Consider the following 21,574-nt stretch of genomic DNA (forward strand, 5'->3'; position numbering starts at 1 on the left):
GGCTGCATTCCTATATACATTGTTACTGTTGGATGCAATACTTGATGTTAGGAGAGGCTTTCATGACATACGGCATACCAGAGGATTGATGTCAAAATGCGAGGTATGACCAAATAAGGAATAACAATAGCCAAATATGGAATTAATAAACCTATATAAGGAAATGCGAGGAAAGGGCTGGATTTTATGGATTTGAACATTGATGGAAGAGGCAAAATATGGATCATGTTTTACATGAATCTGTTTCTTGTTTTGATTTAACTCTTGTTAAGTTTCCTCTGAGGAGGATTGTGAACGGGATAAACCCCAAATGACCGCCATGCTTGCACTACTGATTTCTATTCGTATCTTTCATTTCTAGCGCCTCTTGACTTCCTCTTGGGTCCCTATCTCCTCTTGCATTGGTTCCACCATCATCATATGGATCTGTATGACCAAATAAGGAATAACAATAGCCAATTATGGAATTAATAAACCTATATATGGAAACGATCATGATATTGTCTTGGAACTTGTCACCAAATATGGAATATAAATAACCAGTGTTGGAGTAAGTACAAATATAATAAATTAGAATAAACAAACATGGAAAACAGTGCATGAAATATGGACTATTCCAGTTGAAATCCATTCACTCATATGGAAGATATGACCCTAGTCTCCCACACAGGGGTGCAGATTTCAAATGGACTCACCTATTTAGGCTACCCTATTTGCAATTCACACTTCCTGTGTGGAAAATTAAGGTCATGTCGTCCACAGAGGATGTATGGATTTCAAATGGAATAGTGACATGAGAACACTTTCAACAGGATCTTCATTCTATACATGATGTTGTTTTGAGTTTGGTAGTGATGTTACTGTGTTGTTAGGTTCTGCCGGTACCCCTCTCCTTCCCGGCAGTCATGCAATATTCAAAATTGATTTTTTTTTTTTTTTTTTTTTTTTTTTTTTACAGTCGGCACCCGTGTGGAGAGAGTTAAGTCCGCTGTCATTTCCCAATCTAATTTATTCCCTGGTATTATGAAAGCAATGGCCATATTGATAAGTTCTTTTGTTACATTCAGCTAAGTGCTGCAAATGGCATTATCAACACCAAAGTTAGGCAATGCAAACATTTCAGAGTTGTGCCAGATATTGAATGCAGGGTTGCCAAATACACGATTTGGGAGCCCATTTGGGCTACTTTGAGGATTTTCCTTGCGACTTGTCTGTCCCATAGAAACCTATGTTTAAGAAATAAAATGGGCAGCATTTCAACATTGGTTCCTGTGACCTTTGGTAGTTTCCTGTTCCATAGAAACCAATGGTTAAGAGAAAAACTAGGCAACTTTTCAATGATTTGCTCAACTTTTGGCAACCCTGTGCAAACATTTCAGTGTTGTGCCAGATATTGGATGAACAGTGTCTGAATACGGAGCTTGCTTTTAATAAACACATCAAAAAAAGAAAGTCCAATTTGATTTTGTCATCTTCCATTGACAGTGTACCGATGTCAACTAGAATAACCCAATGTACAGGTCCCATCTTTGTATGTGTGAGTTTTAAGTCCCATTCAGTGATCCCAGCAAAAGTGTAAAAAAATTAAATTGTTTATAAATTGCTTAAAAGTGAAGGGTACATGTAAGTCATTCAAATTGTCATTAGGTATTTTTGAAATGAAAAATTTGGCAAAAAATAAAGAAAATAGCAGTATTGACAGAGTTGAAGCCCCATTCAAATACATGTAGCTAATTTATATACTGTCAGTATATATAAATTACAGATTAATGTAAATGCCTTATTTTGACAAAAATACCAATATCTGAATTTTGACGATTTTTACGATCGTCCGGATGAGCAAAGCACTAAATTGCCCTTTAATGCATACAATTTTATGACTACCAGAGTCTCATGGCACATCATCCATTGAGATCAAAAATCTAAGGGTGCTTCAAATATCACAGACTGGAATAAATACCTCAAAATATCTTTGACTTACAGGCCTCAAAGCCTAAAAGCAGAACTATAATGGCTTAATCTGCCATACCCTTGTGGAAGATTTAAGAAGTCTTCACAGAGGGAGGATGTTTTTCAAATGGAATTGGCTAAGTTAATTATTTCAAAACCCATACATACTCCCTCTGTATATGGCTTTACCTATATCTTCCACAACTGGAGTGAGTATTTCAAATGGATGTTACCTAATTGTCTATTCTGTTTGAAACCTATACTCCCCTGTGGAATACTTGCTAAATCTTCCACAGGGGGAGCGTGAATTTCAAATAGAATAGCCCAATAGGGCAAGAATGAATATCCTGAAAAAACATGAAAGTGTTTCAGGGGAAAAAAGGCAACAAAAATTATACAATCTCTGCATCACTATTCATGTTTCACTTTGACCTAACAACATGTGCTATACCCTCACTTGAGTCGTAACTATCAGATCGTTTCTCCCATCTTTCCTGGTCGTCACCATGGTAACTATCCTCATCGTCTGGGTGCAATGGCGGCACTTGTCTATCAAAGGCGGACATGTTGGATCTAGGGATGTCATAATCTAGTATATCTAAAGCATGCAAATAAAATATCGGAGGAAAATTAAGCAAGACAAATGTACAATGGATAAGCAAGAACAATCAACAATCATGCCCAAAAAATATTGGAACACTTTTGACGCATCCCCGCTCCCTACAACAATGTCCAGTGCTGAATAAAGAGGCTAATGATCGCATGTGATAGAGACAGCAAAAGATACCAGTTATGTTCACCCCTGTATATCCTAAACAAATACAGATATGACAAAATTCGAACCAACAACCAATAACTGCATCTTTCAGCACGGATTTAAGACCTCATCCGTTGAAATCAGCCAAGAAATGAAGACACAGTGATCTAAGGAAGATGCAAATTCAAATGTTGCAGCTTGCTCCATTGGATGCTCTATTGATGTGTACACAAAGCGTTCTCGAATAAGAGAACTAGCGCCGTGCTTTACATGGATTAGAACATAAAAGTGCAACTTTTGATTTCATTCCTTCCTTGGGTTTTCGATCACTGTTTCTTTAATTTTCAACCAATCTCAACAAACGAGGTCTTAAAGCAGAGCTAAAATTTTGACATATTTGTCTTTGTTTAGGATATACAGGGTGAACATAAGTGGTCCCTTAATTATTTGGCTGTCTATATGTCTACACCAACATTGCTTGGAGGGGGAGGGAGGAAACAGAAAATCTTCCAACTAAAAAAATATAGCCCAGTGCACTGGGCAATTCCATTTGAAATCCATACACCCCTATGGAAGACATGACCTTAATCTCCCTGTGTGGAAGATTAAGATCCTGCCTTGCATACTGAGTGTATGGATTTCAGATACAATACCCCATTGGACCCTTAAAAATGTCATGTGTCCCAACAAATTTCACGCAAGATTGAAAATTGATGTGAATCAAGCGATGCAATTAATATTCACTACAAGCTGGGTAATGAAGGAATGAAGCAAGCAGGCAATCAAGCAAAAATCATACTTGAATCATACCACAACATTAACAGTGTACTACTACATGAGGCAAGTACTTAAAAGTGGAAATTTTTGAGGAACATTAATTTTCGCGTTAAATCAAGCTTCCGTAAAAATCAAAACATATGAATGTGTTCATTTTTGTACAATAGGTCCAGATGTAATAAGCTCAAAGCACAAATTTAAAAACAAGTAGTTTATAATCCGCAAAGCGTTAAAAAAAATTGCACACGCAAAAATTACCACTTTTATAGTAACTTCTAGGGTACTATCAGTGACTTTGCTGAATCTAAAAATGTTCAAAATCTTTTTACATTTTGTAAAGAATATATAGGTACGCTAATAACACATATGTGCAAGTGACGGGACCGTTAGCAACCTAATCAGGATACTGTGTGCGTTCCATTAACCGCCCATGATCCTAAAACCACCCACCTAGGCACTTTACAACAAGCAAACTGTAATATTATTAACTGCCCATGCAAATCTGGATCATGGTCTGAAACATTACATGTGGCACACTGATGAGGATGGATGAATATTTTGGGCCATTTTTTACGTATGCAACAATGTAAAAAATTACTGCAACACCAGAATTAACATATTTTACAAGATCTAGATGTGCTCTGTTCATTGAGGTACTTTTCATCACCACAGATATGACCCATGTTGCACTAGATAGCAAATCAGTACAGGAAATTGACATGTGAGAAATGCATTATGGGAAGTGTAAGATATATTCTCTGATATTTGATTGTATGGGTACAAAACCTCATACTCCACAACCGGAGGTCAAATTTTGAGCTCTGATTATTGAATGGAGGTTACGGAGGTCAAATTTTGAGCTCTGATTATTGAATGGAGGTTACCGGAGGTCAAATTTTGAGCTCTGATTATTGAATGGAGGTTACCGGAGGTCAAATTTTGAGCTCTGATTATTGAATGGAGGTAACCGGAGGTCAAATTTTGAGCTCTGATTATTGAATGGAGGTTACCGGAGGTCAAATTTTGAGCTCTGATTATTGAATGGAGGTTACCGGAGGTCAAATTTTGAGCTCTGATTATTGAATGGAGGTTACCGGAGGTCAAATTTTGAGCTCTGATTATTGAATGGAGGTTACCGGAGGTCAAATTTTGAGCTCTGATTATTGAATGGAGGTTACGGAGGTCAAATTTTGAGCTCTGATTATTGAATGGAGGTTACCGGAGGTCAAATTTTGAGCTCTGATTATTGAATGGAGGTTACCGGAGGTCAAATTTTGAGCTCTGATTATTGAATGGAGGTAACCGGAGGTCAAATTTTGAGCTCTGATTATTGAATGGAGGTTACCGGAGGTCAAATTTTGAGCTCTGATTATTGAATGGAGGTTACCGGAGGTCAAATTTTGAGCTCTGATTATTGAATGGAGGTTACCGGAGGTCAAATTTTGAGCTCTGATTATTGAATGGAGGTTACCGGAGGTCAAATTTTGAGCTCTGATTATTGAATGGAGGTTACCGGAGGTCAAATTTTGAGCTCTGATTATTGAATGGTAGTAACCGGAGGTCAAATTTTGAGCTCTGATTATTGAATGGTAGTAACCTGAGGTCAAATTTTGAGCTCTGATTATTAAATGGAGGTAACCGGAGGTCAAATTTTGAGCTCTGATAATTGAATGGAGGTAACTGGAGGTCAAATTTTGAGCTCTGATTATTGAATGGAGGTAACCGGAGGTCAAATTTTGAGCTCTGATTATTGAATGGAGGTTACCGGAGGTCAAATTTTGAGCTCTGATTATTGAATGGAGGTTACCGGAGGTCAAATTTTGAGCTCTGATTATTGAATGGAGGTTACCGGAGGTCAAATTTGAGCTCTGATTATTGAATGGAGGTAACCGGAGGTCAAATTTTGAGCTCTGATTATTGAATGGAGGTAACCGGAGGTCAAATTTTGAGCTCTGATTATTGAATGGAGGTTACCGGAGGTCAAATTTTGAGCTCTGATTATTGAATGGAGGTAACCGGAGGTCAAATTTTGAGCTCTGATTATTGAATGGAGGTTACCGGAGGTCAAATTTTGAGCTCTGATTATTGAATGGAGGTTACCGGAGGTCAAATTTTGAGCTCTGATTATTGAATGGAGGTTACCGGAGGTCAAATTTTGAGCTCTGATTATTGAATGGAGGTTACCGGAGGTCAAATTTTGAGCTCTGATTATTGAATGGAGGTTACCGGAGGTCAAATTTTGAGCTCTGATTATTGAATGGAGGTTACCGGAGGTCAAATTTTGAGCTCTGATTATTGAATGGAGGTTACCGGAGGTCAAATTTTGAGCTCTGATTATTGAATGGAGGTTACCGGAGGTCAAATTTTGAGCTCTGATTATTGAATGGAGGTTACCGGAGGTCAAATTTTGAGCTCTGATTATTGAATGGAGGTTACCGGAGGTCAAATTTTGAGCTCTGATTATTGAATGGAGGTTACCGGAGGTCAAATTTTGAGCTCTGATTATTGAATGGAGGTTACCGGAGGTCAAATTTTGAGCTCTGATTATTGAATGGTAGTAACCGGAGGTCAAATTTTGAGCTCTGATTATTGAATGGTAGTAACCTGAGGTCAAATTTTGAGCTCTGATTATTAAATGGAGGTAACCGGAGGTCAAATTTTGAGCTCTGATAATTGAATGGAGGTAACTGGAGGTCAAATTTTGAGCTCTGATTATTGAATGGAGGTAACCGGAGGTCAAATTTTGAGCTCTGATTATTGAATGGAGGTTACCGGAGGTCAAATTTTGAGCTCTGATTATTGAATGGAGGTTACCGGAGGTCAAATTTTGAGCTCTGATTATTGAATGGAGGTTACCGGAGGTCAAATTTGAGCTCTGATTATTGAATGGAGGTAACCGGAGGTCAAATTTTGAGCTCTGATTATTGAATGGAGGTAACCGGAGGTCAAATTTTGAGCTCTGATTATTGAATGGAGGTTACCGGAGGTCAAATTTTGAGCTCTGATTATTGAATGGAGGTTACCGGAGGTCAAATTTTGAGCTCTGATTATTGAATGGAGGTTACCGGAGGTCAAATTTTGAGATCTGATTATGAGCTCTGATTATTGAAAGGAAGTTACCGGAGGTCAAATTTTGAGCTCTGATTATTGAATGGAGGTTACCAGAGGTCAAATTTTGAGCTCTGATTATTGAATGGAGGTTACCGGAGGTCAAATTTTGAGCTCTGATTATTGAATGGAGGTTACCGGAGGTCAAATTTTGAGCTCTGATTATTGAATGGTAGTAACCGGAGGTCAAATTTTGAGCTCTGATTATTGAATGGAGGTTACCAGAGGTCAAAGTTTGAGCTCTGATTATTGAATGGAGGTTACCGGAGGTCAAAATTTGAGCTCTGATTATTGAATGGAGGTTACCGGAGGTCAAATTTTGAGCTCTGATAATTGAATGGAGGTTATCGGAGGTCAAATTTTGAGCTCTGATTATTGAAAGGAGGTTACCGGAGGTCAAATTTTGAGCTCTGATTATTGAATGGAGGTTACTGAACTGTGCAACTGGAGATTGTGTTAATCTGTGATTCGTTCCTATGCTATATTCACATCTACATTATCTACATTATACACAGATGATATCCTGAATACGAATTCCCTCATCAATCTATGCCTTAGTACATGACCTGCAAGAATCTGTACATCTCAGATCTGACCTTGCATATTATGACCACACACACATTACAAAGTCCAAACTTAGCACACAGATGATTGCAGGTTGTGAACCATGCCACTGATGATGACAGTAATATACTTACCTCTCTGTGGATCTCTATATGAGTCTGTGTAACCCCTGCTCTGGGTGCGGCACCATATTGGTCACTTCCATGTGGTGATGGGGGCGCTCTGGTATCGTATCTATCAAATGGGAGAATAATGTATCGGGTAAGTTTTTAATGTTTTTTATATGGTGCACCTCGCAATACCCTATTCGCCCTTTACATGGATCTGCCATCTTGCTACCAAAACGAGATTATCCCTGCAAATGCAGTCACATATATGACTACATGGTCTTTAAAGAAAATACATTTGAAACAACCAGTCACTTTATAGCTGAAGAAAATCATGTTTTGAACACCTGCCATTATACACAGACACGTATAGAAAAATGTATTGGTAGAGAACATATCCAAGACCCTGTTTACACACTAGGCAAAGTAGTTTTCCTATGATTGCTCTCACATCGTCAGCTATGTTACTTCATTTGGGTCTGGATTCTACTACAGATCTCTACCTGGGATAATTAGGATCATCGTACCGTTCACCCTGATATTGATCACTTCCATCTATAGAGGGCGGTCTATCATGATACGACTGTTGATACCTGTCATCCTGATAACCATCCTGGTATCCTTGCTGTGGATCGTAATCGTATGTCTGGTAATTTTTCGTTGGTGTACCCACTGCTGGTGAGTAGCCTCCATTTTGTCTGCTTGATGGACGTGGGCTGCCTGTCCCATTCATGGAGGGACTGTCATACATTGTACTCCCATAGTGTGGGTCAGGACCATTGGTATAGCTGGTTGAATAATCCATGATGGCTGGGTTACCCAAAGCTCTCCTGGACAGAAATATAAACAAAAAATACAAATTAAACAAAATTATTAATACAAACCTTGTTAATATGAGTTAATTAGAGGTTAATAACTGCGCATCGGTTATTTGGAGGCATTGTGAAAAATCTAAACATTTTGCCTTTGGAACCGAGGAATATCCCGAGGATATTCCAAGGTCCAAAGCAAAATGTTTAGATTTTTCACAATGCCCCACATATTATCGATGCAAAGTTATTAACCTCATTCATAACTTTCGCTACTTTAATCTCTTCATCTTACAAAATAACACAAAATTTTGCTCAAAGTTTATAAAAATAGATGATTTTTACATCTTCCCTTTCCCAAAATCGATCAGGCTAAAACATGACGACCAATAACAAAAGTGCGTATCACAATCTGTGCAAATATGGTAGCGCCGCAATCCAAATACGGCAGCCAGCGCACACAATTTGTTCGACGCACAACAACACGCAAACGCCGGTCAATTGTATGCGACATTGGAACAATTACGCATTTTATGGACAATTGTGAGATATTAATGACCTCGAATTATGTTCGCGTTTTCACAAATAACTAAATGTAATTGGATCGCACACATCGCGTTTATTAATGAGGTTATGAATACGCGATCACTTATCACAAGAAACTGCTTACTACGAACAGAAACACTTGGTCCAGATTTCCCCCTATTATTTACTGCACAAAATAAATGTGTAATATGTGGTAAAATTTGTTTTCAAAGAACACCAGCAACCGGAAAGGATGCAGATTTTAAAGGCGAGTGGTTAATCACTCGCTATCATGATGCTAGGCGAGTGGTCAAAATTTCACCACTTATTTGGGTATACTATTAATCAAGTAGAGCTTCGGCCTTAAACGGTATTGACCTATTTACTATTAAATGTGTGCGAGCGCGCTAAAATTCGTGACTTTCTGTGCTTGGAGGGGCACAGAATCGATTAAATGCTGAATTGGCTGATTCGATGGTTGATTTTGGGAGATTCGCAGCGAGTGATAGTTAGTGTCTATGGCGAGTGGAAAAACGCTCACTAGAAATCGAGTTCGGGCGAGCGCACGCCTCAAACGGCAAGGCCTGCATGCAGAGCACATTATATCTACCTTTAGTCACCGGCACAGCTTTGAAGTACAGCGTGTTCTGCGTTAGCTTGCGTTACTTGGTGCGTGTACATACTTTTACGTGCGCGATCAACGTGCCCCATATGTACACGCAAGAAACTACACTAAGTCAATGCAGCACACACTAAACTTCAAAGCCAGTGCCGTGACTGGAGGTAGATATACAGACTATAGTACCATAGATCTTGTACAAACCAGGAAGTATCTCTTTAATGTCTCATTTATACTTAGAATACAATTGCAATATTCATAATGCCTTAACATTTCTCTCTTATCATGAAATGTCAGCATCAGTCATCAAACATGGCTGCCTAAAGGGAGTATCTAATACAGAGAGTATTGTAATTGTACATTGTTTTGGCTTTGTTATCAAATTCTTGGTTATCTTAAAAGGGGTTGTTAATTCAGAGGAGCATAGTCATGGTGATAGTGTGCACAAGGTTTTTATATTAATGATTTAGTGAATGAAACTTTCATTTCAATACTAGAATTTGCTAATATATATTTCAGGGATTAAGAAAAAAAACCTGAAAAGGTGGGAGTGAAGTGAGCATGCAGATTGCTTGCTCAGGCACCCTTTTTAGTGAATGCGAGGGATCTGGAAATTGTCGGTGAACGTGATGTATTGGGGAATAGGCTACGGGTATCACCCCTAAAAAATTGTTGCTCTTTTATGGTGAAATAATCATTTGTTAAAATGTGGGCGAAACTGAAAGACCACTTGGCAATCGCCTCACAGAACACAAAAGGATTACTTGATGACCCCTGCAGGGGCTCAGCTCAATTCTGAAGAACACAAATTTAACACGGACAATGTCAAAGTGCTTGACTCCAACTCTAGATGGCTTCAGAGGGGCATCAAAGAAGCGTATTACATAGACGCCATGACCCCGACCTCAACCAAGACAAAGGGAGACACATGCTACCTGGCGTCTACAAACCGATCATCAAGTCATGTGACCGTGGGTTGCCCTGTGGGTCATATGACTAGGTGTTTACGGCTCTACCTCACTTTCTGATGAAATCCCATGGATGTGGGATGAAATAATCAAGTAAGTCAAATATTTGTTGAGAGAATTGTCTAAAATCTTTGTTTATCATTAAAAGAACATGTTCGCATGTTTTTATTTACGCAGTAGCTGTGTGCAGAAAGTTGGACCCTAAAACAATGCGATATCAAGAAGATAGAGTCGTTTGAGCTGTGGGTATGGCACAGAATGCTTCAGGTCAGCTGGAAAGATAGGAAAACCAATGCATGGATCCGTCAGAAAGTGGGCATCACAGAGAAACAAGGTCTGCTCAGTCAGCTGAAGAAAAGAAAGATATCCCTGTATGGTCATTGGAAGCAGCATCCAGATAGCATTGTTCAGATAACGGTAGAAGGAGAAGTAGAAGGAAAAGCCAGGCCAGGTCGAAGGAAAACAGGATGGATTGATAACATCAGAATGTGGACTAATGGTGGAATGGCCGTGGCAAGAGGGAAAGCACAATGGTGGAATGGCCGTGGCAACACGCAAGAGAATGCCGACGTTTCTATGAGGACTATGACAACGCAGCAGCAGCAGCTGTGTTGCACTCGAAAAGTGCAAATATTAATGTACCGCGAACATTTCAACTTTTCAGCATAGGGCATTTGAAATCCAAGTTATTATTATTATTACGTTTCTGCCATAAATCACAATTACTTAGTTTCAAAATTGTGGCGTGTATTGAAAATGTAGAAATGCACTCCACATATGTACTGCGTGTCCCAAAAAAAGGTTACATGTAGATTTTTGAAAATAATGTAAGTTAATGTTAACAAATAAAATTGTCCTTTTCGTGACATAATCTATGTACCCTCTACTAGTACCCCTGTGAATGTCAAGTTCACAACGTGCGTATTTAGCCCGCATTCCACGCATTCTTGAGCATGGTGTAAACATGTTTACGTGACATAATACAACACGAGGTTCACTGCCCGCACGCATACGGTGCATTTGGTGCGGTCATTTGAAGAGGTCCAGCTATAGCATGGCAGACGAGTTTATTATTCTGTTGAACAAATAATTAAACTAATTGTTCAGGTTATTTCGAATGGCAATATTCTTACAGTTTTTAACACAGCAGCGATTTCAACTCAACAAAACCCAAACAAAGTCTAAATGCAAATTGTTACCGATTTCGTTATGCTGATGGCACTAGATACAGCGTGCGGAAATGCCTTGACCGAAAAGTGTTCCTCTCTAATGACCATGCACCTTCCTTCATTTTTTACCACCAAGAGTATAAAAGATATGCAATATTTAATTGTGAATATGGTTCTTTAGTGCAATAGGTTTTTCAACCAAGAACAAAATAATGATAAAAAATAAGAGAAAAATAGAAAGTAATAAGAAAAAATAGAGAACAAAGGCGTGCTTGTGTTCAACTTTCGTTGTAAAATATTTTGATGATAAGTCACTCGTAACAGCCATGTCATCTTACGCTCATAAGTTAAGTTCCTTTTACGATACGAAGTTGAAATTTTGCAGAGAGTTACAAGAAGAATAAATAAATAAAACCTGAAAAAACGACATTGTTTTGTTGTACCATCGCCAAATGCGGTTCATTTTCTACATGTAACCTTTTTATGGGACACCTTGTACTACGGGCTTTGATCCTTTAAAAACTGAAGTGTAAAAAATAAAAAAGAATCTGATTGGCCAATCCATATTTTCTTGGCCTTTAACACCAATTAAACAATATTTTTGCGCCTCAAAATCTAGTGTTTTATATTTTTGAAGACAGTCAATATCTATGATTTGTTTATATTTTAACCCAACCCAAAATGTATTTGAAATATGATCATATTCCTCAGCAACCATCAGACCCCCATCTTTCATATTGTGATTTCCTGCTGTTAAAAAAACAAATCCTGTTATTAACCCTAGCCATGCCTGCAATATCTACCTGTTTATATTTATCCAAGACATTCACCTCTGTATGATTTGGTTATATTTTAAAACAACTGGCATTAATATGATCCTATTCCGCTGCCAACATCAGGCAGGGTTGCCAGAAATTTGGTTATTCCATTTAAAATCCAAAAATTTCAAACGGAATGATTACATCACTATTGTTATTATCATTATTTTGAATTTCATACATCCGCTGAGAACGATTCGACCTGAATATTCCACAGAGGGAGGGTGAGTTTCAAATCGAGTTAGTTAATGTGCTAATTCTATTTGAAATTCATACTTGGAAGATATTTCCAAAATCATCCACGAGGAGCATGGATTTTAAATAGCATAACCCAATCTTTTGCCCCAATCGCCAGGCAAATCACTGAAAAGTCAACAAAATTTATGTCTTAGCCATTGCTTTATATGAGACAGGACTCTTCCGAAAATAGCAGAAGAAAAATGTTAATAAGTCCCCCATTTATTCTTAATTATTGGTTTCTATGGGACAGGAAACTAAACAGTTGTACAGAAAATCTTCAAATGTCACCTAATTGGGCTACCAAATGGCAGAGTTGGCAACCCTGTCATCAGGCTCTCATCTCTAATATCATGCATTGTTTTGTTTGTACGCTATAATACCCAGAGGAGGCACAAATGATAACCCACAATGCATTGCATACAATTTACAGTTCAGTTCATTTTGTGTCCTGAGACTTTGATTTGGGACAGTACCAAAATTCTTCAATGCTTCAATATTACGAAAAGCAATGGGGTGCACTCTTTAGTATGACCTAGCTATAACTAGCAACAGAGCCAGAGAATAGTGCTACTACAACCACAGCCCACAATATACATATAATGCCCCTTTATTGCAAAATCACAGCACTGCATGATGGGAAGGGTTATACCAGGTTGTGATAATACCCCATCTGTATTCATAGCTCTCTCTAGGTAGACTTCACTACATTTTTTGATATTAACATTTTGATCAGTGGGTCAATTGACTTATTTGGTTAAGATTTATTTTCACAATTGTAACCCCCTTATTATGTGAGACTATGCAGATATTAACTGAGTATAAAACTAAATTAAAGTAATTTGATTTTCATAACCAAAAGGCATTCATAAAAATAATTGACAGTGGAAATTATCTTGTTTGAAGAACCTTCTTGTTGCCATAAATACACCAAGACACAGCATAAGCCAGTATAAATGGTTAGAGATTGTACAGAAAACAGTGATGGGTTTATAGATGATTCATAACCTCATGAATATATACACAACGCATAAGACTAACACAATCAAACTTATTTATTTGTCAAAATGTGAATGTAATGCGCAGTTACTAATAAACAACAGTAGACCTCCACGTGTGACATAGTATGGAACTACACACAACAATGACGTCCATGTGCATGATTCAATGAGTTCAAGTTTGGTCTGGTGTCCTCAACACTGCTTTCAACTCTTGACTAAGATATATGTGATGTGATCAAGCAAAATCAGTCATGAAGTCGGGTATTCAATTTTCAGTTTTTAGTTCCAATGATAGGAACAATTGAAGCATTTTCAAAACAGTAGACAACAAAAGAAATGTCTTTGTTTGTTTATCTACATCTGGAAATCAGTATTTCCAACTTCCGACTGATTTTGCTTGATCACATCACATATGAAGAAAACAAACAAACAACTTACAAGCATGAATCAATGAGTTGAGAGTTTGGTCTATTGTCGTCTATACTACTCTCATCTGCAAGATGGGATGACTCGTTTTGTGCTGAACGCCGCCAAGAAAATGAATCGTCTGTAGTACTGTTTGGCAAAAAATACACAGAAACTTATTACTGAAAGTGCAATTTAGATTTGGTTTTAAAAGTTACAAAAGAATGGGATGGGGTATCAAGATGTATTTTCCTATTAATGTTTATTTTTGTCAACATTTTAATATGGGGAAAATATTTTTGAATAAGAAATATCAGTTTCTTACACAGTTTGTAAATTACTTGCTAATCATCATTTTCTGTGCAGTTGTGCTCTATTTGGCCATTGCACTGTTCCACCCTGAGAAGACATTTCCCACAATGCATTTCTCCCATTTCAATTTCCTGTACTGATTTGCTATCTAGACTCTAGTGCAACATGGGTCGAGTGACAAAATGTACATGTACTTCAATGAACAGAGCATATCCAAATTTTGCAAAATGTGTTTATTTCTTGACCATTGACCCAAGTTTGACCAGCCTATTCTTAAAATGAAATCAAAGGGAACTTGTAGAGTGTCATTTGATAAAATAAGGTAATTATACCATGTTGCAAAGGATTCTGGGAAGGGTAATATATCTTCTCTAGGTTCCACCATAGAGCCTTGAACAAGCAACAGACATGAAGAATTATGCCATTTACCTGATGTTGTGTGCCTGCTTCAATTCCCATTCATGTACGTTCGAGGCTCCGCCCTCAAACTTGATGACTGTGTAAGGAGATAATCCAAGACTGAATTTTAAAAGACTAGTTTGCGCCTGATATCAGTGAAAAGGTGCAGCGTGATTGGATGTTTGCTGACCTGCACAGTACGGCATTTTGGGTCTGGTTGACAGGACCTCATACAATGTACGCAAACAAGTCTTTTTAATTCAATCTTGGATTATGATACCTTGATACTTAGCCATCTCTTACACTGCCTGTGAAAAATTTGGTATATCATTTGTACTGCAAATCTGCAATTAATACCTGATACTTTTGAGACTAGCAGTCTCTGATCCGTAGCGGACTCTGTCCAATTGGTCAGCGACTGTCCTCCTTTCAACCTCTAACTCCCTTGTTAGCTTCTCAAATTGGGCTTCCTGCACATAGGAATACAAAAGTAGTGCAAAATATCAATTAGTTTTATTATGCAATATAACCTGCGCTTGTAACCAGCCCCAGTGTGCCAAGGGGTAAAACCCCTGCCATTTATAACAGAAATTATCATTTTCTACTGTGCTGTAATTTCAGTCTGTCGACATACTATACAAATTAGATGATGTCTTTGTCAAACTAACTAAATCTGCAAGAAAGGTTATGCACACAAAAATTATGTAGTCCTATGTTTCGGATGGGGAAAATTTGAACTTTTTTGGAGTTAATGGGGGGGCAGCACTGTGGATCTTGAAGTGCCCCTTTTAAGTGAAATCTGATGTACATGAAAGCAAGAACTGTGTCAAGATTTTGCAGTACACACATCTTGTAAGTGAGTTGAGAGTTCTACTTTGACAACAACATCTCTCAGACAACCACAAACTGATCAGGTTGTGGTTTGAACAACATCCTATATTCTGCATAATGTAATTATTTGAAGTAGCTTTGCTACTACAAATTAGCTGATGTTCAAGTACTTATCAAACCATAGGATCACACATAATCCATTTGTACACACACACCCCCACACCCCGTACATGACACCCCGTACATGTTTTTCAAAACATCGTAAGGCGGGTCGGTGGGGAGCATGACCTAGCGGTGTTTGCACTCAAATATTGAGACCAATAAAGCTGACACACAAGAGAAATGGTATGGGTTCTATAAAGGAGATGTACACCATGTTTTTCAAAATGTCATAAGGCGGGTCGGTGGGGAGCATGACCTAGTGGTGGTTTGTACTCAAATATTGAGACCAATATAGCTGACACACAAGAGAAATGGTAAAGGAGATGTACTCCATGATTTTCAACATGTCGTAAGGCAGGTCAGAGGGAGCATGTCCTAGCGGTGTTTGAACTTAAATATTGAGACAAATAAAGCTGACACATGAGAGAAATGGTGTAGGCTATAAAGGAGACCCCATGGCTTCATATACAAGGGTTGTTTGTCATTTTCTCCCCATGTGCATGATTTTTCTCAGAAGGGGAAACAGTTTTGGAATATTTTCAGTCATAACTCAAAAACCACAAGACCTACCGTATTGTTTGTAATAAACGCCCCCCCCCTCTAATAAACGCCCCCCTCCAATTTTTCTGTGAAAATTTGACAAAAATGCGAACATTTCCATGACATATCGTGTAGGTAAGCTTAAAACTTGCATCAGTCATGTCAGTCACGATCGCAAAATTGGATGGACAAAACCTATTATGACTCAACTCCCATCCATTTTATTGCCTAATTATGGTAGAATTTCACTAATTCCATGCACTTACAGGTGTAATTTTGTTGTATTCCCCACGAAAATATCATTTTCTGATGGCGCCGCCATCATGTATAGTGTAAATCCCTCCTTTTAATAGGAGCACCATCGGGAAATTGGCCACGATTTTAAAGCTTTTTTCACTGACAATTCACTTCCAATAAACGCCCCCCTTTTGGAAAAATGCAACGCCCCCGGCGTTTATTACAAACAATACGGTATATGAGCTTCCTTGTCTAATATTCTATTAGTGCTATGTATTAGAAGTACACTGCAGTAAATGGCTTAAAGAGGAAAAATATGGCTCCCGTCATCCCACTTGCCTTAACATTACAGTATGCAACTCAATGTCACAGTTGTGATCGCTATAGAGATTGGATAGACAGACAGCTACCTGCATCCAATGTTGAAATCATCTTGACGACGCCACTCAAGTATGTCAGTCAACACCCTGTTTGTTTTGACTTAATGCTGAATGGAAGTACTAAAGTGCATTCAGCATAGTACTCTCCATCTTCTCTCTATCCTTTCTGTCTGCCCCTGAATTGGGCTATTATATTCAAAGTCTGCACTCCCCTGTAAAAGATTTTGGAAATATTTTCCACTGAGGGAGTATGAATTTCAAATGGAATTATAAACACATCTTCTCTCTCTGTCTCCCTCCTCTGCCTCCCTTTCTTTCTTTCTCTCTCTCCTCTCCCTCATTTCTATTTCTCCCTCCCTCACACATTTGCTCTTGCACTGTAGTTGGATCAAAGTTAAAACCAGGTGTGTAACTGGTGTCTCAGCATTGCAAGGGTTAAATGCCAGATCACTGAGAATGGGCCATTCCAGTTCAAATCCCGACACCCCCTATGGAAGATATGACCTTAATCTCCCACATTGAGGAGCAGATTTCAAATGGAATCATCCAATCAGGTAACCCCATTTGAATTATTCACACTCTGTGTGGGAAATTAAGGTTATGTCTTCTATAAGTGTGTGTATAGATTTGTCTAGATTAGAGGGGGAAGAGTGCTCATCCAAAAAGGGCTGAAATATAACAGAATTTTTCATTCTAACTTCTCTGCCCCCTGCCATCTCTGGTTATGCCACTAGTTGAAACAAAATGAAACAATATATCATTTACAGTTTTTTGAATGGTAAAACTAGAATGGTAAAACTGTTTTCCAGAAAGAGTGCCAACTCAAAACTGCAACATGCATAATATTATGGTCAATCAGCCATCTTGGCTTGTCACAGATGGAGGGCAAATATTGTACCGCAGGCATATACCGGCAAGAGCCCAAAATCGAATTGGAATGACACATTAGATGCAGAATGCAAACAAGCAATCAAAGTTAACCGGGCTCATGGCAAAAGAATCCGGAGGTACAGTTTTCCCTCCATGAGCAACATGCAAACATGTGGAGTCAGTACTCTTTGGGGCTACTGTAAAAGTAGACATTTTCGTAAACTTTTTATTTTTGCGAATTTCGCTAGTTGACATTACATGTAAATCGCGAAAATAAAACCTCGTGAAAATATCCTTTACAATAGAGATGCATTGCAATTAATGAAGATACAGCAAAATTAAATTCGCGCATATTTTCTGAAAACTAAAATCACAAAAATATCTGTACGCAAAAATTTCTACTGTTACAGTATTTCCCCTCCGTGTGCAACACACAGAGTCAGTTCTCTTTGATTGTACCTCTTTGATGTTAATATCGCATCAACATAAGAGATATATCGCTGAACCAAGTCTGTGGGAAATTGGCATAATTGTGACTGACCTATCTGTTGACCAACATTACCGTACATCCTGTGAACCTCCTCGGCATCAATTTAGAGTATGTTCACATCGGCATTATTTCTTTAAGGTTTCATGGATATGGGGTAGTATTAACAATACATCAAAGTATGAGTTTTTGGCTCAGTAAAGCAATGAACTATGGGAGTCACGCCAGAGAAAAAAATCCTCATAAAAAACCTGTAAAAGTGTGTGAAATGGTACAAAAAAAGACAAAAACACACTGAAATTAGATGAAAGTGCAACTATTTTGTCAATAAAAAACCCGAAGATTCTCATATTGTTGAGTGGGACAATGCATTTTGACCTATTTCAAGAGTATCTCTTTACAATCTCATATTAAATAGCAGTAAAATCTTAAGGTTTCAAAAATCTCAATATTTCATTGTCTATGTTGATGGGGATGATGTAAGGCATTTCTCTGTCCAACGGTTTTAAAATGGCTGCTTCCATTTGAAATCATTACACCCCTATGGAAGACATGATCTTAATCTTCCACACAGGGGTGCAGATTTCAAATGGAGTCATCAATTCAAGTAACCCCAAGTAACTCCCTGGATGGATGATTAAGGTCATGTCTTCCACGGGGGGTGTATGGACTTCAACAAGAATAGCCCAATGTGTGTACCTTGTTTTTAATGCATAAATAGGCGGGAGTCATAACATAGTGAAATAATCTTGAGTAGCCTACATGTACATGCAGCTAGTCCTTAAATATTCTCCACAGGGAGTGAAACTTTTGGGTTATAGAAACCAACCGCTTGCTCAGTGTCGTGAATTCGTCCAAGGAAGCTGCTCACCCCCCCTCTGTATAGATTGTAAGGGATTTTGATACAGACAAACATGCAGTTGAACTTATGCAAGCGCTAAATGAGCTTTATTGATGAAGACATTTTAAACCAAACTCACAAAATATACACTTTTATCAACATCACATAAAATCACAAACCCCAAATCTTTGCTCAGACTACCAACATCACAGACATAAGCTGATCAAAATTATAATTATTTTTATTCAATAATACCCCGGGTCACTCCCATTGTGGCCTGTACACCATCCGCGATAATCAACTTTTGAAAAGCACCTAAACAAGGATTTAACCCTTGGCTGAAACAATACCCTAAACATTGATTTTATTCCTTGCATCAAATTTCATACCCTAAATTTCATTTCCGTGTATTAGCAATTGCAATTTTGCTACCCTTTTTTCCAATATTTCATGTTTTTGACACCCTAAACGTGTTACGCGCGTATCGTGCTTACACACGAAAAGCTACCCTTTTTACGCGTTTTCATTATCGCGGATGGTGTACAGGCCACAATGGGAGTGACCCCCCCGGAATAATACCAACAGTGCAGCACCAGGCATGGGGGCGGGGTTGCAAAGCTGCCTAAAATTTGGCATATTTTGCCCAAAAGTGGGATTTTGTGTGATTGTTTGTTCTGGCTGGGGAGCAGGGGGATTACTGTAAAAGTGGATATTTTTGTGCTACATTAACTTTCATGCTTTCAAATTAAAAACATGCAAATAATGGTATTTTAATGTACATGTGTAGACCTCTATTTGTAAGTAAAACTCAAAATCGCGAAATTAAGGGGGTACTACACCCCTCGATAAATTTGAGTCTATTTTTGCATTTTTCTTAAAAACTAATAACACAGTGGTAACAAAAGTTATGTATATTATAGGGGCAAGAATCCAATTACTACACTGGAATTTCAGTGACCCAAGACAAGCGGTTCGTTATTTATGACAAGAAATAAGGTACCGCTAGGGTGTACCTCATTTCCTATCATAATACTGAACCGCTTGTCTTGAGTCACTGAAATTTCAGTGTAGTAATTAGATTCCTTGCCCCAATAATATACATAACTTTTGTTACCAGTGCGTTATTATTTTTTGAGAAAAATGCAAAAATAGTCACAAATTCACCACAGGGGTGTAGTACCCCTTAACAACAAACAATGTAGTTCAAAATTGGCAATTAACTCTTTTACAGTACTTTTTTCAGCCTTGACTTATCATATTTTCATCTCTGATCCATGTATTGATTAATCCATTTCTTTACAATCCAAATAATTTGTACTTTACTCTGGTCATTACAACACATCCAATGAATCAATGTACACACATATTTGACACGTACTACACTATCGAGTTGTATTTATCTATCAAATAGCAGAGCTTCACCATTGTGTGTGACTGTATGAGTATGAGGACACACTGACACTGAAAAAGGCCGAAAACAAATAACTAATGACGGTAAAGAATGCAGTGTCACTGATAAATGATTAGTAATAGTTTTGATATCGTGTTTACTGATGGACTTAAAATAGCCTAGATCCATTACATCCAAGCTGCCATATCCAAGTACCAGTAGATTTGGAAAGACGACATCATCAACAAATCATACAAACACACTGACCTCTGCACAACTAACAGCAAATGTGGACTACAGAACGTTTCTAACTACTTATCTGTGGACATCAACCATGGACATTTCAGAATTGAAAATATTGCATTGTAGAAAAATGTTGAAAATGCTTTCCCTAGGCCTCACGGAAGAACAGATGATTATTATTAATGTGTGTTTTCAACTGATTGACTGTCCCAAGTTAAAGAAGAAATAAAACAAACTAGATGGATCGCGGTTCTCGGATGTCGCGGTTTTCGACGCCAAGCGTCGACCGTGATGCCTCCACTAAAGGGAGTGATGTGGCACGTATTCACAAGTTGATACAAAGCTGGGTGACCCCCGATGACCCCAAAATGACCTTCCAAATATTTGGCTCTAAATGTTGACTGTACCCACCAAGTTTCATGTACGTGTGACAGTTTTTACCAATTTGACTTCAGATGGCCCCTGGGTGACCCCAAAATGACCTCCCAAAAATTTGGCTCTAAATGTGACTGTACTCACCAAGTTTCATGCCCATATGATAGTTCAAACTAATTTGACCTCAGATGACCCCTGGTGACCCCAAAATGACCTTCCAAAAATTTGGCTCTAAATGTTGACTGTACCCACCAAGTTTCATGCCCATCCAACAGTTTTTACTAATTTGACCTCAGATAACCACTGGGTGACCCCAAAATGATGTCCAAAAAATTTGGCTCTAAATGTTGACTGTACTCACTAAGTTTCTTGCCCATATGATAGTTTTAACTAATTTGACCTCAAATAACCCCTGGTGACCCCAAAATGACCTCCCAAAATTTGGCTCTAAATGTTGACTGTACCCACCAAGTTTCATGCCCATATGATAGTTTTACTAATTTGACCTCAGATGACCCCTGGTGACCCCAAAATGACCTTCCAAAAATTTGGCTCTAAATGTTGACAGTACCCACCAAGTTTCATGCCCATCCAACAGTTTTTACTAATTTGACCTCAGATGACCCCTGGATGACCTCGGATGACCCCGAAATGACCTTCCAAAAATTTGGCTCTATATATTGACTGTACCCA

General features: G+C 38.3%; 1 protein-coding gene across 5 annotated transcripts in view; it reads right to left on the minus strand.

The window, feature by feature from the left end:
• Positions 1–327: 327 nt before the first annotated feature.
• Positions 328–21,574, minus strand: part of LOC140165668 (uncharacterized) — a 144,605-nt gene continuing 123,358 nt past the window's right edge. For 3 of the 5 annotated variants that reach the window (XM_072188970.1, XM_072188968.1, XM_072188969.1), the window contains 5 exons: positions 14,883–14,995; positions 13,848–13,964; positions 7,767–8,093; positions 7,291–7,390; positions 328–426 (listed from right to left, as the gene is read on the minus strand). In XM_072188970.1, coding sequence (XP_072045071.1) covers positions 358–426; positions 7,291–7,390; positions 7,767–8,093; positions 13,848–13,964; positions 14,883–14,995 — 726 coding nt within the window. In that variant the 3' untranslated portion in view covers positions 328–357. Of the gene's footprint in view, positions 427–2,407; positions 2,549–7,290; positions 7,391–7,766; positions 8,094–13,847; positions 13,965–14,882; positions 14,996–21,574 lie in introns of all 5 variants that reach the window. The other 2 variants (XR_011860751.1, XM_072188971.1) reach the window with 2 other exon arrangements.

Source organism: Amphiura filiformis, chromosome 12 (genome assembly GCF_039555335.1).
Source record: "Amphiura filiformis chromosome 12, Afil_fr2py, whole genome shotgun sequence".
Taxonomy (NCBI): Eukaryota; Metazoa; Echinodermata; class Ophiuroidea; order Amphilepidida; family Amphiuridae; genus Amphiura; species Amphiura filiformis.